The sequence below is a fragment of the Sciurus vulgaris genome (genome assembly GCF_902686455.1).
Source record: "Sciurus vulgaris genome assembly, chromosome: 5".
In the NCBI taxonomy this organism is placed as follows: Eukaryota; Metazoa; Chordata; class Mammalia; order Rodentia; family Sciuridae; genus Sciurus; species Sciurus vulgaris.
In genome coordinates this window covers 90,519,338-90,536,294 of record NC_136465.1, presented here as the reverse complement: position 1 = coordinate 90,536,294, position 16,957 = coordinate 90,519,338, and the positions used below count along the sequence as shown (strand labels likewise).

Below are 16,957 nucleotides of genomic sequence, written 5' to 3'. Positions count from 1 at the left end.
CAGTTTTTCATCAGAAACCTGGAAACAATAGACCCTCCCTCTCAGGGCATGGGAGAGATTATAAATAGTTTTGACATCTTTTCAACAGAGTGTGTGCAAGTGTATGACAGCAGTCTCTGTCAGTGGTAGTGAAGAGTACTTGTGGTAACTCTTCTAATTAGAGAATAGTCTGAAGATGGACTTTTGATTAAATAACAGTGACATTTTTGCTTACTGTAGGTTATGTGTTTTAAAGTGAATAGGCCTGCTGACTGAGTGAACCAGGGCCATGTATCACAGAGCTTAACTTGGCAGTGAGCTTTTACCTTTCGGGAGGGTAGCCACTGCCGTATATTACTTCTCTAGTATGTTGCTTTCCCTCTCATTCCTTTATTTGATCTTCTGAGATCTGGGGAGAAGAGTAAAAAATCCTGAATAGAGAAATCATTTAGGTTCATACTTTTGGTACTTACTTAAAACCTTGTAGACATATGTTTTCCAATGTGTGTAAATTTCTCTAATTTACTTTTTAGCTTAAGAAGAAATTAGTTTTCCATTTAGTTTCAAAAAATTTATTTTCAGTGTCTGTCATCTAGATATGTAAAAGACTTAAATATAAAGATTAATTGTAAAGTACTTTTTTACCCTTTGGGACCGTCACATGCCTCAGGTATTTTGAGAAAATTAGAATTTAAGTGTTCCTAATATTGGAAGAAAAAAAAAAAATAAAGGACAAACCTAAAGACCCAAGTTATTAGGGAAAATACTAACATTTTTAATAACATAAGCTCACCTATACATTAGTCATTTAAAGATTACCTTAAAAAAGTTGATGATAATGTATTCCAATTAAATATTTCATAATATATTCAAGTGATATATTCCCCCACCATCCTCTTCCCTTCTTTCCTTCTGTCATTTGGGTCAAACCTAAGCAATTCCGTAGCCTGGTTTTTTATCCTTTTCTTATGTAATGTTGGCTTTTCTTGCTCTTGTTATATTAAAGATTTCCTCTAAATTCTGACCAACTTTAAATATATATATACACACACACATGCGTTGTTTTACACTTTACTTTCATGGATTATTGAGATGTGCAGACTTTTTGCTTTCATGTTAAATGATTCCAGATTGCTATGTTTTGTGAATTATGCTTTTGTGAGTTTGTATTCTCCATGCTTTAAGCAGCCAGTCAGAAACTTGCTGCTTTTATATGTGCCTGCTCTAGCAGTATCTTGTATATTTTTGTCTCATCTTTTATTTTTTTTAAATTTAATCTGCCATGGTCTAGAAAATAATATAAGTTTTAGAAATATACATTCCTAACATATATTTATAACTACATAACTACTATATATCACAGATAGTAAAGTCTGTGGTGATCTCTTATGAATAAAATGCATGAACCTTAATACTTGCAGCCCTAATAGTTATTTTAACTGTTAGGAGCCCTGTTTTGCTTGTTTCCATATAAATAATGTGAAGGGCCTGTATGTTTGGGTAGCCAACCATAGGACCTCTCCTTTCTTCCTGGGTACAGTTTCTTTTCTTTCTTTGATACTGGTAATTGAACCCAGTGGCTCTTTATCACTGAGCTATGTCCCCAGTCCTTTTTATTTTTTGTTTTGAGATAGGATCTCATTAAACAGCTGAGGGTCTTACTAAGTTCCCTGAATGGCCTCTAGCTTGTGATCCTGTCTCAACCTCCCGAGTTGCTGGTATTACAGGCATGTACACTGCATCTGGCTCTGGGTGCAATTTCAATAAATGTCCTTTCAATTAATGAACTCTCTTTTGGGTTCTTCTCCTTGTCTCTCAAGTTGAGAGGTTTTTTGTCTTTGAGAAGGGGAGAATAAAGTTTGGAAAACCTTGTAGAATTATATTGCCTACTTAACTTTTACTACATATTCCCCATACCCGTGCTTCCTCCCCCACACCCCACTTTGTGGTGCTCAGAATCAAACCCAGGACCTCATACATTGCAGGCAGGTGTTCTACCACTGAGCCACAGTGCCAGTTGTCCCCTTTTCTTAATACACATTTAAGTACTTGCACTTGTTCCTGGTGCTGATAGAGTGAGAACAGTAAATATTTCTACACTGTGATTCTCTACCCACCTTAACTTGAAATTTACTTTTTTCCTTTCTCCTTCCTCTTAATCTACATTGCTCATCCTCTCACTCCCCGTCCCTTCGTCCCACTTTCTTTCAGGTCTTGCACCAAGCCTTTGGAATCCTTATCAGTAACTTCTATTGAGTGTGCATGACAGGGCATCTATGCCAATAAATAGATATAGAATAGAGGGGTTGGCCTATCCCCTCATCTTATTGTAAAATTGTACCAGAGTAGGTTTCCAAATGTCTCAAATTTGAACTCTTAAAAACATTTTTTTCATAATGAGATTTGATAAAAAGGGTCTTTGGAATCTGCATAACATTGTATATGTGCAAAAATTTAATTACAAAGTATTTGTAATGTATAATGGGTAGCTTTTTATTTCACGGTATAGAATGCATTGCCTTTTGCACAAGCTGTTTAGTAAGCACATTTTTTATACTTCACACAAGGACAGTTGTATTTTTTCCCTTTCTTTCTACTAGGAATTTCCATTTTTTACCTTGACTGCATTTCCTCCTGGATTCCTTGTGCATGTTGGCGGTGTTGTTAGTGCACGTTCTGTGAAGCTTTTGGATCGTATCCACAATCCTGGTATGTTCTTAAAAAATTTGTTTTTACTGCTTTCCTTTATTTAATTTCTGATTATTAAAACTAATTTGTATGTTTTATCAACCAAACCTATCTGAAAAGAGAAATGAAAAGAAAGTATAAACTGGCACATGTTACTTTAAAATATTTGTAGTAATCTTCATTAAAAAATTATCAAACTAAGTAGAAGTGTATGTTAATTACTTTTCTATATAAAACAAACACATCTTGATTTATTTTTGGCCAAGGTATCACTTTGAGGGACTTCTTAAATGATTTTTGAATCAGTGATTTTCTTTGACCCAGGGAGATAAAAATTTGACCAGTGTGGTCATTAATTCAAGATGTTAATTCTTTTCACTATCAATATATCTTTATACATTAATTTTTTTGTTCCTAAAAAGAGGTATCCTTTTAAATTGTGAACATCGTGTAGAGTATTTAAAAATTAAAAAGTACGAGAACAAACTAATATTTGTTTTCTTGGTTTCTTTTCTGTAACTGTTCTATGTAAGTGAATGAATAAGAATAGCTCACTTCTTTAAAATATGAGACCATAATGATAAAAGAAGACAGACATCAAAGTCCCAGTAATTGGAGGCCCTTGGATTAGAAATACTCTGGTGATTTTTCTAAATCTAAAATAAGCATAATAAATGGTAGGAGCTTCACATATGGAATATATTCTTGCATCTCTCATTCTCTAGATGCTCAATCATTTGCTCAACTCACTAATTTTGATGTCATATCTTAAACCTGAAGTTTTATTAGTTTTCTTATTTGGCATCTGTATATACATATTTTTGAAATTTTTAATTTCTCATTTCTGGAAAGTAACATCTTTGAGATGTTTATATTGACAACTCTGAAAAAAAGAGAAGAATACTTTTTGTGTAGAAAACATTGCAGATAATAATTTTGAGGATTTATATAGCATTACCATTCTTTTAACTTTTTCAATATTTAATCTATGCTCTGTGCTTTGATTTTGTGTGAGTTAATTACAGAGAGGATGCAATTCTTCAGGACCCTGAATGAGATTCAGAGAAGCAGTGCTATCTAGGCCTATTTAATTCTGAAGCTTAGCAAATACATCTTTTAAGCACTAATCTTTTCTTTTTCTTCTTCGTTTATTTTTTTCCCCATTTCTTATTTTTAAGTTCTTAATTTAAGAACTTTTCTTCTTTGTGGTATTTGTGTATTCTTTGTTACTTAGAGGAAAGGTATTAAGGTATTAAGATATTGAGGACTGTGTCAAGTTCTGTATCTTTGTGTTTATTTGGAAGGTTTAAGGAAATACTAGTTAAGGTACCAGACTTAATTGGTTGACCTAATGCTAGTTAGGTTTCTATGGACTTTTGAGTCAAATATTTTAATAGATAGTGTCTATTGGTAAGATTCCAAAAATGACTTCAGGATTACATTCAGTTGGTGGTATCTTCTAAAATGAAAACATTTTGATTTTGTTGCTTCCAGGTACTCTGAGTAACTGATAGAGTCTGGAAGAACAAATGAAGGCTGCTTAAATAACTTTACATGTAGAGAGCTGTGTTTTACATGTCACTTTTTTTCTTTTTAAATGAAAGACTGTTTTAGGGGCTTTATCATACCTGTCAATTCATTATAGCTTTGTTAAAAAAACGTAAAAATCTAGGTCCAGTGGAAAACACGAGAATCTTATTATAGAATGTTTTTTGTGTTGTAATTACCAGTCACCAATTTTCTCCTTTACCCTACTTTCAGAGTAGTTTTTCAGTTTAGGTGTAGAAATTCTTCAGTTATTAATAGACTATTCCCAAAAGACTGGGCATATCCATAGAAATGCTTTCAATGGTGTATGAGTTACATTTTCTTTTTATTTTTAGTTAAATACATGTCAATTATAAATTTATGATTCCAATAGTATCTTACTTTGTTTAAAAATATCATTCATTGAATTGTTTTATGTATTATACACTAAAAAGGAACTTTGACTTAAGATGATTTAATTTTAAACTGCTTAAATAATTTTTTATGAAAAAATGTTAATTTATTGAGATTAGACTCAAAATTAAACTCTGAATTAGCATATACTGTAATGATGATGTAATAATTTTGTAACACTGAATCTTTCTGCTAATAGAAACTTGGTTAGTGAGATGCATGTGCCAATGTTGAAAATATTGTTTGCACTTTCAAATTAATCTTGCAGCTACTTTTTGACTAGTGAATATTGAAAATTTTTATTTCATCCTTAGTATACAAGGAAAAAAATCATATTCTAGAAACACTACCACCTATTCAACTCTATGGATTATTATTTTGAAGATTTTCTGTTTTTGAACTTCCTCCTTTGTTAAATATTAAACAAACAGGAGCATAAACAAGGGGAAGAATGGGGTGGTTTTAAAAATCCAGGTAATTAACAAACAATTAGACTAGTTAATGTTAGATTACTATATCATGCTTCTTCTTCCCTTTCTGTTTCTACTTCTTATTAACTCTGCTGTCTTTCCAGTTCCTGTCAAGTGGTATTGTCAATTGTGTTTTTGTTGAGTTTTTTTGTTTTATTCCTACTATTCTCTACCTAAAACTGATCTACTAATTTGCTGTTTTGAACTCAGCCTTTGTCGGAATTATGGGTAACACAAGATCTTACAAACTACTAGACTGGAATAGTTTCAATTCAGGTATTTTAATGGTCATTCAGTACTACATATGCTGACAAAAATTATGGCAGCTCAGTGAAGTTTTTAGAAATGTTCTAGATTAAATAGGTTTAATATCAATTCAGTTACACAGATATATTCTGTAATACATATGCAGTAACTTGTAATTTCCATGGAAATGCAGATATAAAAATGTGTCAACTAAAATGAATTAATTAAAACCATAGAAATACCATAAATTATGTATGACTTTTCTTATATAACTTTTAGAATGACAATTAAATTATATACTTTGGACAATTTTCATATCAGGGAAATAATACAGGCATGAATTTTATGATTAAGCAAATATTTGTTAAATAATAACTATTTTGTGACTAATTTGATAAATCATTAAAAAGTATATTTAAACTGCATATTTAGATATGAATAGAATATACTTAGTGTTCTCTAAAGTACTAAAAAATGTAACTGTTAGCATTTTTTATTTATAATTCTAGAAGTGTTCCAAAATTTGGTAATCCAAGAGCAGATTTCTTTGGAGATTAATAGCTTCTATAACCTTTCCTCCTTCTCCTTCCACATGAGAATATACTTTTTCTTTTTAAGCCACTTAAATATTGATATAGTTTGTAGCTTTTCAAGAAATCAAACTGAGAACTTTACAGCTGATGATGTGGTTTAGAGTCAGAACCAGTCAATTCTTTTTGATAAAAGCATACTCTCTTAGTAATATAAACATCTAAATTTTATATTATTATCTTAGAATTAAATTTATAGAACTATTTTTAATTTTGTATCAAAGCTGATATTTTGCCTAAAGAAAAATTTCAGTTCTTTGTGTCCAAAAGTATAACTTACAGAAAATCAAAAACACCAAAGACCTCAGTATTTTAGATAATATCCCATAATCTTTTCAATATTGAGAATTTTTTGAGTCCAAGAGGTGAGCTCTAATGTAAGTAATGCATGTTTGACTCTGAAGCAAGACATGTTCTTCCTATAGATTTATTAAAATTAAGCTGCTAAACAATCTGATGAGGTCTAACTTTTGCAGATAGAAACTGGTGTCATTGGTAAATCTTTAGGGAAATTACCTGTGTTTCCTATCCATGTTTTTACCATCTGCTGTCATTGATTTTAGTTAAAATTGCCATTTTTAGTGTAGTATTTTACAATTGACTTTTAGTGAGAAATTTAGAAATACATTGTTGGATTTATTTCATAGAGATATATATTTTAAAAATGTGGTCAGCTTAGTACAGTGGGAAGAGAAAAAGGTTATGTTTAAAAACATGTAGTAGATTGATCTTTAATAATTTAGGAAGGTCAGAGGTGTTTAGGATGAGATATGTGTTGGTCAGATAGAACAATCTTGGAATGTGGGAAAGTAAAAATTAAACCTTACAGACATAAGGACATTATTTCGTATAAGCAGAATTACAATTTGACAAAGAAAAATTTGGTTGAGGAAGCAGTATATCTTGCCATCATTTAAATTATGTCAGGTGGGAAGTACATGAAGAAAAAAATATGGACATGTTATTGAATGTTAAAAGAACATACCATGATATTTTCAGTTTAATTGTTCTCATAGTAGTATGGTTTTTGACTGAGGCATTAGGTGTTTCCTGTAATAGCTGGTACATCTTCATAAATAAGGTTGATTTTGATATAGTTTAGGAAAAATTGAAGGAAATATGATGTTTTTGGTAAATAAATATTCAAATCATTTATGTATCCTCTATAATTTGGGAATAATTAGCTACTGCTATTTTATATTACCATAGAGAATAAAGTTATGCACATGGAGTCACACACTGCATAATAACTTTTTGGCCAGTAACAAATTGTATATATGATGGTGGTCCGTAAGATTATATTATTTCCAAGTGATGATGTAGCTGTCTTAGTTGTATAAGTACATGCAGTGATGTTTGTACAATGATAAAAATCAAACAAGGCATTTCTCAGAACATATTGTGCCATACAATTTGCTAGGTACTTGAAGGAAAGGGTGCCAGTCTCCCTACTTTCATGAAACTCATATTCTTGGAAGGCATTGAAATGTTAAGTGATATATTGTGTGGTATGGTGTTGTACTAGGTGAAGAAGACATGATTACTTGGGTGTCAGAGAGGCTTACGGAGGTAGCAGTTCTTGAACTCAGATTGGAAGGATATATAGGAAATTCTCATAGATTTATATTGCAGGCAGCATATTCAGTTAATACATACTTTGTGCCACACTGGTGTACGCCTCAGCTCAGGAGGCTGAGGGAGGAGGATTCTAAGTTTGAGGCCAGCGTTAGCAACTTAGTGAGGCCCTAAGCAACTTAGCAAGACCTGACTCAAAATCAGAAATAAAAAGGACTGGGTGTGGCTCAGAGGTAAAGTGATCCTGGGTTTAGTTGCCAGTACCAGGGAGGAAAAAAAGTACATATTTTGTGTGTGGTTCTAAAACTTCCAGCGTTTAGCAAAACAGTATCTCAGCCAGTACTCTTTTGATGATATTTATGTAGTTACATCATACTTAACTAAGTTGTTTGCCACTGAGTTAAAAATACCTTCTATAGTTTAGCTTTTTCCCTGTCTCCTTTTCTCCTGCTTTGCTATCTTAAGTTTGTGTTAACTACAGTAAAAGAAAATATGTTTATAGATCAGGAAGAAGTGACCCCTTCCTGTTTTTTCTTTTCTTTTTTTTTTGGTACTGGGAATTGAACCAGGATGCTTAACCACTGAACCACATCCCCAACTTTTTTTTATTTTTATTTTGAGACAGGGTCTCACTAAGTTGCTGAAGTTCCCGCTAAATTACTGAGGCCGGCCTTGAACTCAACATCCTCCTGTCTCAGACTCCCAAGTTGCTGGGATTAGAGGCATGTACTACCATGCCTGTTGGTTCTTATGTTTTTGTCCTGGTAGCAGTTTGAGAAAAGCAAAGTAAATCTTGCTGTTAGGAAGGAAGATATTGCATTTATAATTCTTTTTCTTTTCTTTATTTCTTTTTTGGCAGTACTAGGGATTGAATCCAGGGGTGTTCAACCACTAAGCTACATCCTCAGCCCTTTTTATTTTTTATTTTGAGATGGCCTCAATGAGTTGCCCATGTTGATCTCGAACTTGCTAACCTCCTGCCTTGGTCTTTGGGGTAGCTGGGATTATAGGCAAGTGCCCTGACTCCTGGCACATTTCAGATGTTGTTGGTGACATGCCAGGAACAGGAGTACATAATAATAAGACAACAGGGTTTCCCAGAGATTTGGGAGACTGAGGCAGAAGGATTACAAGTTCAAGGCCAGACTGGATAACTTAGTGAGACTTTGTCTCAAAATAAAAACAAAAAGGACTGGGAATATAGGTCAGTGGTAGAATGCCCCTGGGTTAAATCCTCAACACACATGCGCACGCACACACACACGCACACAGAAAAACAATAATCAGGTCCATCCATGGTCACATTTGCATTAGATCATTGACTACAGTCAATAAAACTGAAGACAGGGAGACAGGCTATGTAGTAGTCCTGGCTAAATAAGTGATTCACTAAAGGAGACTTAAAGGGAGGTAACTTTATTGAGCATTTACTATGCGCCAGGCACACTTCTAAGTGCTTTATAATAGCAGGTCATTTAATTCTCAAAATGAATCTCTGGAGGCAGACACTAATCCTATTTTGTAGATAAGCAAAATGAAGCAGAGCAGTTTCCTCAAGGTATGAATAGGTAGCAAGTGATTTGAGCTGTAATGTGAACTTGAGCACCCTGGACTCAGAACCTATACCCTTAAACACAGATGAATGGAATATTTAGAATATAAGATAAACAGGATAGATAATGAGTGGAATGTGGCAAGTGAAGCAAGCCCTTGTTTGTCAGTTTCAGCTGAGAGAAATTATCCCACACACCTACAATTCTAAGCTTTCAGTTAGCCCTTGTCTTCTGTCCTTGGAACTGCAAGTTTTTTGGAAAGTTGAACTGTAAAATATAAAGAGTAAATATTAATAGTCCCAGACCATTGTTTTTCAAATGGGCATGATATTTTTTGTCTTATCTCTTGAGTTACCATTGAAAGTATTTCTGAATAGTCACACAAAATTTTTTAATGGGTGATGGTCTCAATGTAGTTGAGGAAAATATGTCACATTCTTTTTCTGTATGGGATGCTTGTCAGCTTAGATGATTTTTCAGGAAGTGGCAAGAGAGAAATTCATAGTAGTTATATAATCTGGCTTGAAAATGAAATTATATTTTAGTTTGAAATGCCCTCCAAACAATGTTTTTGAGTTGATGTATTAAGTCCTGAATTGGTGAAACAAGTTAGATTTTTTAAAAAGCTAGATAACTTTTGTTTTTGAGAATGTTTTAAAAAATTTTAAAGTATGTTTTTGACAAATCATAGATTATAGGACATGTTATACATAAGTTTCTTTTAACCATACAATAAATTTTTACCAGTGATAAGGCAAACTTTGTAGTAGTGGTTTGAAATTAGAAAATTTTTTGTTAGCTATCAAAATATTTGTTCAGAAAATCCATCATATTTTAGAAGCAAAAATTCAGTTAAAAACTAAAAAAGTATAAATATTTTTACAAAATATTTAATTTTTAACAATACTTACAGAATATGTTTCAGTCTGCTTATCTGGTTTTTTTTTTTTTTTTTTTTTTTTTTTTTTTTTTTTTTTTTTTTTTTTTTTTTTTTTTTTTTTTAAGTTTTCAATAAACTCTTTTCATTTAGTGGATGTTTGTGGAATGCCTGCCAGGTATGGAAGCACTGTATTTGGTGCTGGGGTACACTGCAAGGCAGACATCTTATTTACACACCTGGTCTTGGCTAATTCTTATGCTATTTTGGTGTGTGTATGTGTGTGTGGGCGTGCGCACATGCGCATGTGTGCTAGATAAATGGAGATGGGTGGTAGGTTCTATTGCAACTTGAATTCATCTGATGATCTCAGAGTCATTCTTTTCATTTTATGTAAGAGGTATTTTATGAGAAGATGTGTAAAAACTAAGCCTAAAGCAGTTGAGCAGCTTTTGTTATCAGTATTTTTTTTGTGTGTGTGTGTGTGGTGGTGGGGATTGAACCCAGGACCTTGTGCATGCGAGGCAAGCACTCTACCAACTGAGCTATATCCCCAGCCCAGGGTTCTCAGTATTTTAATAAGTTTTCAGGAAGTACATAGAGTTCAAGAAGGCATAGATGTACCACATATGATATATGAGATTTTCTATGTTACCAGCAATTAGAAATAATGAATAGGCAGTTGCACTATATACAGAAACAGTGAAATTTCAAGTTGAGTAGATTACATATCTGAGTGTTTTTTTGTTTTGTTTTGTTTTGTTTTGTTTTTAACAGATAACAAAGAGTCCAGTATAGTCCAACAGGGGTTATATGCCAGCTACCATCCTAACATCCCAAATTTCTAACTAGGTCTAGATTGCTCTGTAAATCTGCACATCATATCTTCCATAATGAGATTCCTTTTCTTAGTCTGTTACTAATCCCCACCTAGTATGAGGTTGTATACTCCTCAAACCTAAACTCTAAATTCTTTTTCATTAGGAGAAATATTACTTTCAGGTATTTGGGAATATAGCTTTTCATGCTATCCTTAACAAGATAGATTATCATTATGTTAAAAACCTTTACTTGATCCAACCTAATGCTTTATCTCCTCTTGGTCATTTAAAAATTAAGTTGAATAACTCCATTTCCTTTTTTCTTTCAACCGTTTAAAAAATTGTTCAGGGTAGAGATGTTCTCTTCCAGAGCTGTGTTAAAATAGAACTTAATTTAACATTTAGGTAGTTGTTGTTTTATCAACGGAAGTCAGAAGTGTGCAAATGTCTAAAATCTGAAAGAGATTGGGTTTAATAAAGGTACATTGTGTTGAGTTTACCAGTTTTTTACTTTCTGAGATACAAACTGTTATGTTAAGAATCTTTACTCATTTCACCTGCACTTCAGAAATAAGATAAAATAATAAAAAGATGGCAAGATATCAAGCTGTGATCGCTTTCTAGAAACCAATAGTAGTATCGATGAACTAATCCTGATGTTGGCCCACATATGCTAACATTATCCCTGAAAGAGGCATCAATGAGGTACTGATTTAGAGTTCAGTTCATCCTGCAATTAAAAGAATATATTAAAAGATTTGTGATATTATCTATGAAAAGTTTTGACCCATAGAAGAAAAACTTAAAAGTGTGAAATATAATTTATATTATAATTATATTTTAATTTTTCTTAAAATGATATCTTATAAACAGTTCTATAGTTTATTGGGAGGATCATGGTATTTAAAGTGAATATATATATATATTTTAAATATCTTTGAAATGTTTATTAAAGATGAGCTCACATCTCAGCTGTATATCCTTCAAATATCCAAATTGTATCCAGTTTCACGTGTGGCAGATATAGTTGCCATAAATTTTTGAGCCAAACTCTTGTTTTTTCTTTTATATAACTATGGTAGTTCTCAATTTTTTAACTTTGTAGGGTGAATAAAACAATTTAGATTCAGTAGTGTGTTTCCTACTGTTAGCAGTTTTGAAACCTTAAAAATTTTGTTATAGTAATTAAATACTGTGATATATCTCAATTTTTATTGTTAATAAATTAGTCTTAATCATAATTACTCTTTGAGGATTCTCTGGATTATTTCTGGCCTGAGTGTAATTAAGGCTTTGAGATCAATTTAGCTTTTTCTTTAATATTAAATAAATTTGATTAATCTTAATTTTATCATAATTAAATAATCCCTAAATTTGATAGCCACAAAATTCATTCTTTGGTTCCTTGTTATAGATTATTATTGTTAATACAATTACTAATTTGTGATTAAGTGCTCCCTACTGTATGCTTGCCTTGCTTTCACCTAGAGTCTAGGGCCATTACTTTCTGTAACCATTTCAGTGAGCTGCCATAGTTTTCAGTCTGTACTGTCATCTGATCCAAGCATGCGCCAAAATATCACCGTTCCTGGCTCCTGTATGCTGACTCTGCTTTGCAAACCCTTCGTTCCTTGAGCTTTTGCTTTAGCCAAAAACCAAAGTTAACAAATTCTCTGGAGTATGGACATACGCCATTTGCTTCCTTAGTTCTCATGCTATGTAACTCTCTAGCTTTTTATTAAACTTGTAAATACTTTATTAAATACAATAATGGCATCCCCATGTGCAGTTGTGTGGCTCATGTGTCAAAATAAAGGCTGCTTGTGAATTTGTCAGAAGAATATGAATGCTCCACTTGCGCTGCATTCAGCTTTTCCTGTGGTCTCTTTTTTTTTTTTTTTAATCAACCACTTATTCTTTCATGGTGTTTGGTTTAATTACCTGATTATTTTATGTGTTATACCAAGGTAAGTTTGATGTAAGGTAACTTTTTGTATTCTATGTGGTTACATGTATTTCATAGGATTTATTATTACATATTTTTCCATTTAAACATGTTGGCCATTTCTAAATAAATATTTTTTGAATTTATAATAAGAAGGCGCTTTCTCCATTTTTCATTAATTTTTAAAATAATATGAATTATTTCCTGTAAAAATTCGTTTTTAAACCAGAAGCTACCATGTGTTAATGGTACAGATGTAGGCAAACCTAATGTAAGAAAATCTATTCTTTTAAAAATATACAATTATTGACCTTAGGAAATAATATTTTAAACTTCCAAAGTGGTTTAAAAAATACGTAGCAGATTCTAATAGTGAGTTTAAGAGAAGTTGGGCTTTTTATTTCATGTAGGTTTTTAGGAAAACAGTTATTTTTTAGTTATACTTCTATTGTTATTTGTGATATGTTTTCTCAGAATCAGAAATAATTTGATAGATGAGAGCAACTACTTGAGTAATCGTTTGTCTTATACAAAATTCTCTTTTAGGAAAGGATGTTAAATGGATATTCAGAGTGGTATACAAGCACGTATGTCTTAGAAGAAAAAAACGAGTTTGAACTTGAAAGTGTATTGTGCTGGTTATGTACACATTTCAGTTTTGAATGTGAAGAAGGACTTTAACACAGTAGTATTGTGCAAAATAGGGCCTCCTAATTGTTTCACACATTTCTTAATTCATAATATTGACTGCTAACAGATTGTAGTCTTTTCTTTCTTCTTTCTTTATTTTATCTTGTACTTTGATCTTTCCTCAGTTTCTGAAGTCTATATTCTTTCTTTTCTTCTGAAAAAAAGTTTTAGGGTAGCTCTGTTTTGGATCTAAAACTTTATTCAAGAACTGGCTGGCATCATTTATAGTTCTGACTTTTATCTCCTCATTTCTGCCTTTTGCTGATCTCCTCCCTGTGGAGGAAACAAAATCACTTCATAGGAGTGTGAGCTATAACAAGCTTCCTAATCTTTTTTACTTTGCTGTCTTCACTGTTTTAATAGTGAGTATAATTCCACTTACTCTTCTTATTTTGAAAAACATTTTGAAAATGGATATATACTGCAATTTAAAAATAGAAAATGGTGTTGGATTATTTGGTTTTCAGTTTTAATAGTTACTTTTCTGTGGAAACTTCACAGTAAGCGCTTAGCACCCTATTTAAAGTTGATTAAGTTTTCAAATTGTTCCCAAATGGGAATAGGCCACAAAAGGAAACAAATCAGAATATGCTAATTATAGACTATTCAATTCTGTTTTTAACATCTTTGCTCATAAAAATTTACTCTAATTTGCAGCTGCTGTTCACCAATAGTTTGTAGCTAAATGCAAGTAATTAGGAAGTATGTGTGACAGCTACTCCATTTAAAATGCTCCATTGCAAGCAATATTAGACTTCCCTGTGGCAATAAAATATAATTCTGCTAGTCTAAGCTTTTCTTTTCTTTTTTCTTTTTCTTTTTCCAGTGCTGGGAATCAAACCCAAGTCTCCTGCATGCTAGGCAAGCACTTTACCACCGAGCATACGGTCTCAGACCTAAAGAGCCATATATAAAGTTTATTATGTCCAATCTGAAATTTGTCCTTCTACACATTAGCCAAATTACATGTATTAATCTTTTAGATGTATTTTACTTTTTTTTTGATTGGCCAGTTCCCTTATTTCATGTCACTTGCTTTTATATCCATACCTCTGTAGAAGGATGACTGAATATAACTTTTTCTCTTTTTAACATTAACAAGTCTTTGGAAAGAACCCAAACAGTGGATTATAAAATCAAGTACCAAGAAATGAAATCAGAATTTATATTAACTTTATAGATGTGACACGTAAGTCACACAGGTGAGACATAGGGTATCCTCTCAGTGAAGGTTAGAATCTGGAAACTGTAGATCTACTTTTTAAGTTGTATCTAATAAAGTATATGCCTATAGGTGTCCCTTAAAGTAAAAAGCAAACAGCTGAGTGGTTTGTTTTCTAGCAACCAAGTTACAAATGCTAAATCCTATGCTTTTTGAGAAGTAACATTTTAAAGATGTTAAGTTTAAAAATCTGTTATAGAGCAATACTTCTTCACCTCCTATAGTATGTTTATTTTCAACATTGCTTATTCATAAAGACAATGTGCTGTTGAGTAGTGAACTGATTTAAAATTTATTTTTCAGATGAACCGGAAACTCGAGACGCATGGTGGGCAGAAATCAGACAAGAAATAAAATCACATGCTAAAGCCTTAGGCTGTCATGCTGTAGTGGGCTACAGTGAGTCAACCAGCATCTGGTAAATGATGACAACAACTTGGCTTTCTAGGCACCAGAATCTAGCTTGTCACATGAAAGGAGATAAAATTTTATGCACATGTAAAGCAAAGAATAGGGGTGGTCAGGAGCTTGGGCTTTGAGGTGCTTTGGGCCACATTTAGTGTGCCGTCTTTCCCACTTAATCATTGTGAAGCTTAGGGAACCTTGCTCAATTCCTTTAAGAGCTTCAGTTTATTCATTAAAACAGAGAAAATAAAACTTATCCAATTAAAGCACTTCAGGGAGCAAATGAGAATATACAACTGGCACATAGCAAGTATAAACACTATTTTACTGTGGTTTGTGACTTTGCATATTCCTTATGCTTTAATATTTGGAACTCTTGATCTTTTGTAAATGAATTACCAAGTATCTTAAAAGTTTGTCTGTAAACTTATTTTACTTCCATTTACTAACTGGAAGGTAACTTTCTTCTGCTAACAAGTCATCTTTCCTAATCCTTCCAAGGTAAGAAAGGACTTTCTCAGCTCCTTTTTCTCTTTCATTTGAACAGCCTGCCCTCCTTTAAAATCAAGTGCCATTTTACTGTTCACAGACTTATCTCCAAACATTCTTTTGCCTCTCATTACTTCTATTTCTTCTAGTTATATATTCTCTCTAGTTACCTAGGTTGAAGTTTCTCATACCAGAGTGCTCTATTGCCATTTGACTTTCAACCATATTTCAGGCCTCATTATCTCCCCACCACAGCCCCAGTACAGGGGACAGAACCCAGGGGCACTCTAGCACTGAGCCACATCCCCAGTACTTTTTATTTGTTATTTCGAGATAGAATTTCAAATAAGTTGTCCAGGCTGGCCCCAAACTTGGTGTCCTCCTACTTCAGTGTCCTGAATGCTTGGGTCATTACCTCTTAAAACTATTTCACTTAAAAAATTTGAAACTCTAAAATTTTACTCTCAGGTAATGATATTTTCCCACCAACTCATCTGCTCATTTATAACTCTTTTGTTTTGACTCCTGTTAAGTGTTTTACCATTTTCTTTCCTTGGTTCTGACTTTACCTGGTGTTTTGCCATCCTTGAACTCTACTTTCAGCCTGTTCAAAAATGTATGAGTAATGTCAGCTAGAAGCTGTTCGCTTTCTATCCTATTTTCCACTTTCTATTCTTGGATAATTCTTGCTGTCAGATTCTTTTGTGGTGATCATTATTTTAGAGAAAAATCATTATAATGTAGTAAATGTGAGTATTATGGGGCCATGCTGTTCAGTCTTTGGTGGTCCTTTTCTGTAGCAGACCATGTATTATACATTTGAACTATTCTATTCCTGTAGTAGCTGTTCTACTCTTGGTAGTTACTAGCTTTGTAATGCTTGTTATGCTTTATTCTCATACAGATAGTCTTGCCTCATTCATGGATCTAGAGTTGTAGGCATTCAGGTTCAAGGGATATGATTTTAAAAGATGTAGCTTTTGCCATCAGATTTACAATTCCTCCTGGAGAATTATGAGAAGTGTAATCCATTTTATGATTGAGATTTACCAGGATGCTTCAAGATCCCAGAGAGCTGGATATCAAAAGGAGGATAGAAAGAAAGTGTTAATGATATAACTGATGCTTGAACGTAATCTTGGGGAATGACTATACTTTATGTAAATGAATAGAATAGGCATGGGGTTTGTACAAAGCTAAAGGAATAGCAAATGAAGACTGCCAGAGGGTATCGCGTGACTGAAGATAGGTCACAGGTGCATGTGTCTAAGTATTAGGCCATCAAATTCAAGGAGGGTTTATAGGTGCAAGAGTCTTTGTTTTATATATTAGTCCAATGAATTTACTTAGAAGTTCAAATTCATCTGCCAGAAATTTCCTCCCCCGCAACCTTAAAAAAAAAACTTTGTGTTTGCCTACCATTTGACTTATTTTTTTTCTGTTCTGACCCATCCTGCTTTGTGTTC

General features: G+C 32.9%; 1 protein-coding gene across 23 annotated transcripts in view; it reads left to right on the top strand.

Annotated features, from left to right (window-relative positions):
• Window positions 1–16,957, top strand: part of C2CD5 (C2 calcium dependent domain containing 5) — a 97,514-nt gene that overhangs the window by 42,836 nt on the left and 37,721 nt on the right. For 12 of the 23 annotated variants that reach the window (XM_079141470.1, XM_079141473.1, XM_079141460.1 and 9 more), the window contains 3 exons: window positions 2,580–2,688; window positions 5,289–5,354; window positions 14,901–15,015. In XM_079141470.1, coding sequence (XP_078997596.1) covers window positions 2,580–2,688; window positions 5,289–5,354; window positions 14,901–15,015 — 290 coding nt within the window. The remainder of the gene's footprint in view (window positions 1–2,579; window positions 2,689–5,288; window positions 5,355–14,900; window positions 15,016–16,957) is intronic. The other 11 variants (XM_079141471.1, XM_079141464.1, XM_079141457.1 and 8 more) reach the window with 1 other exon arrangement.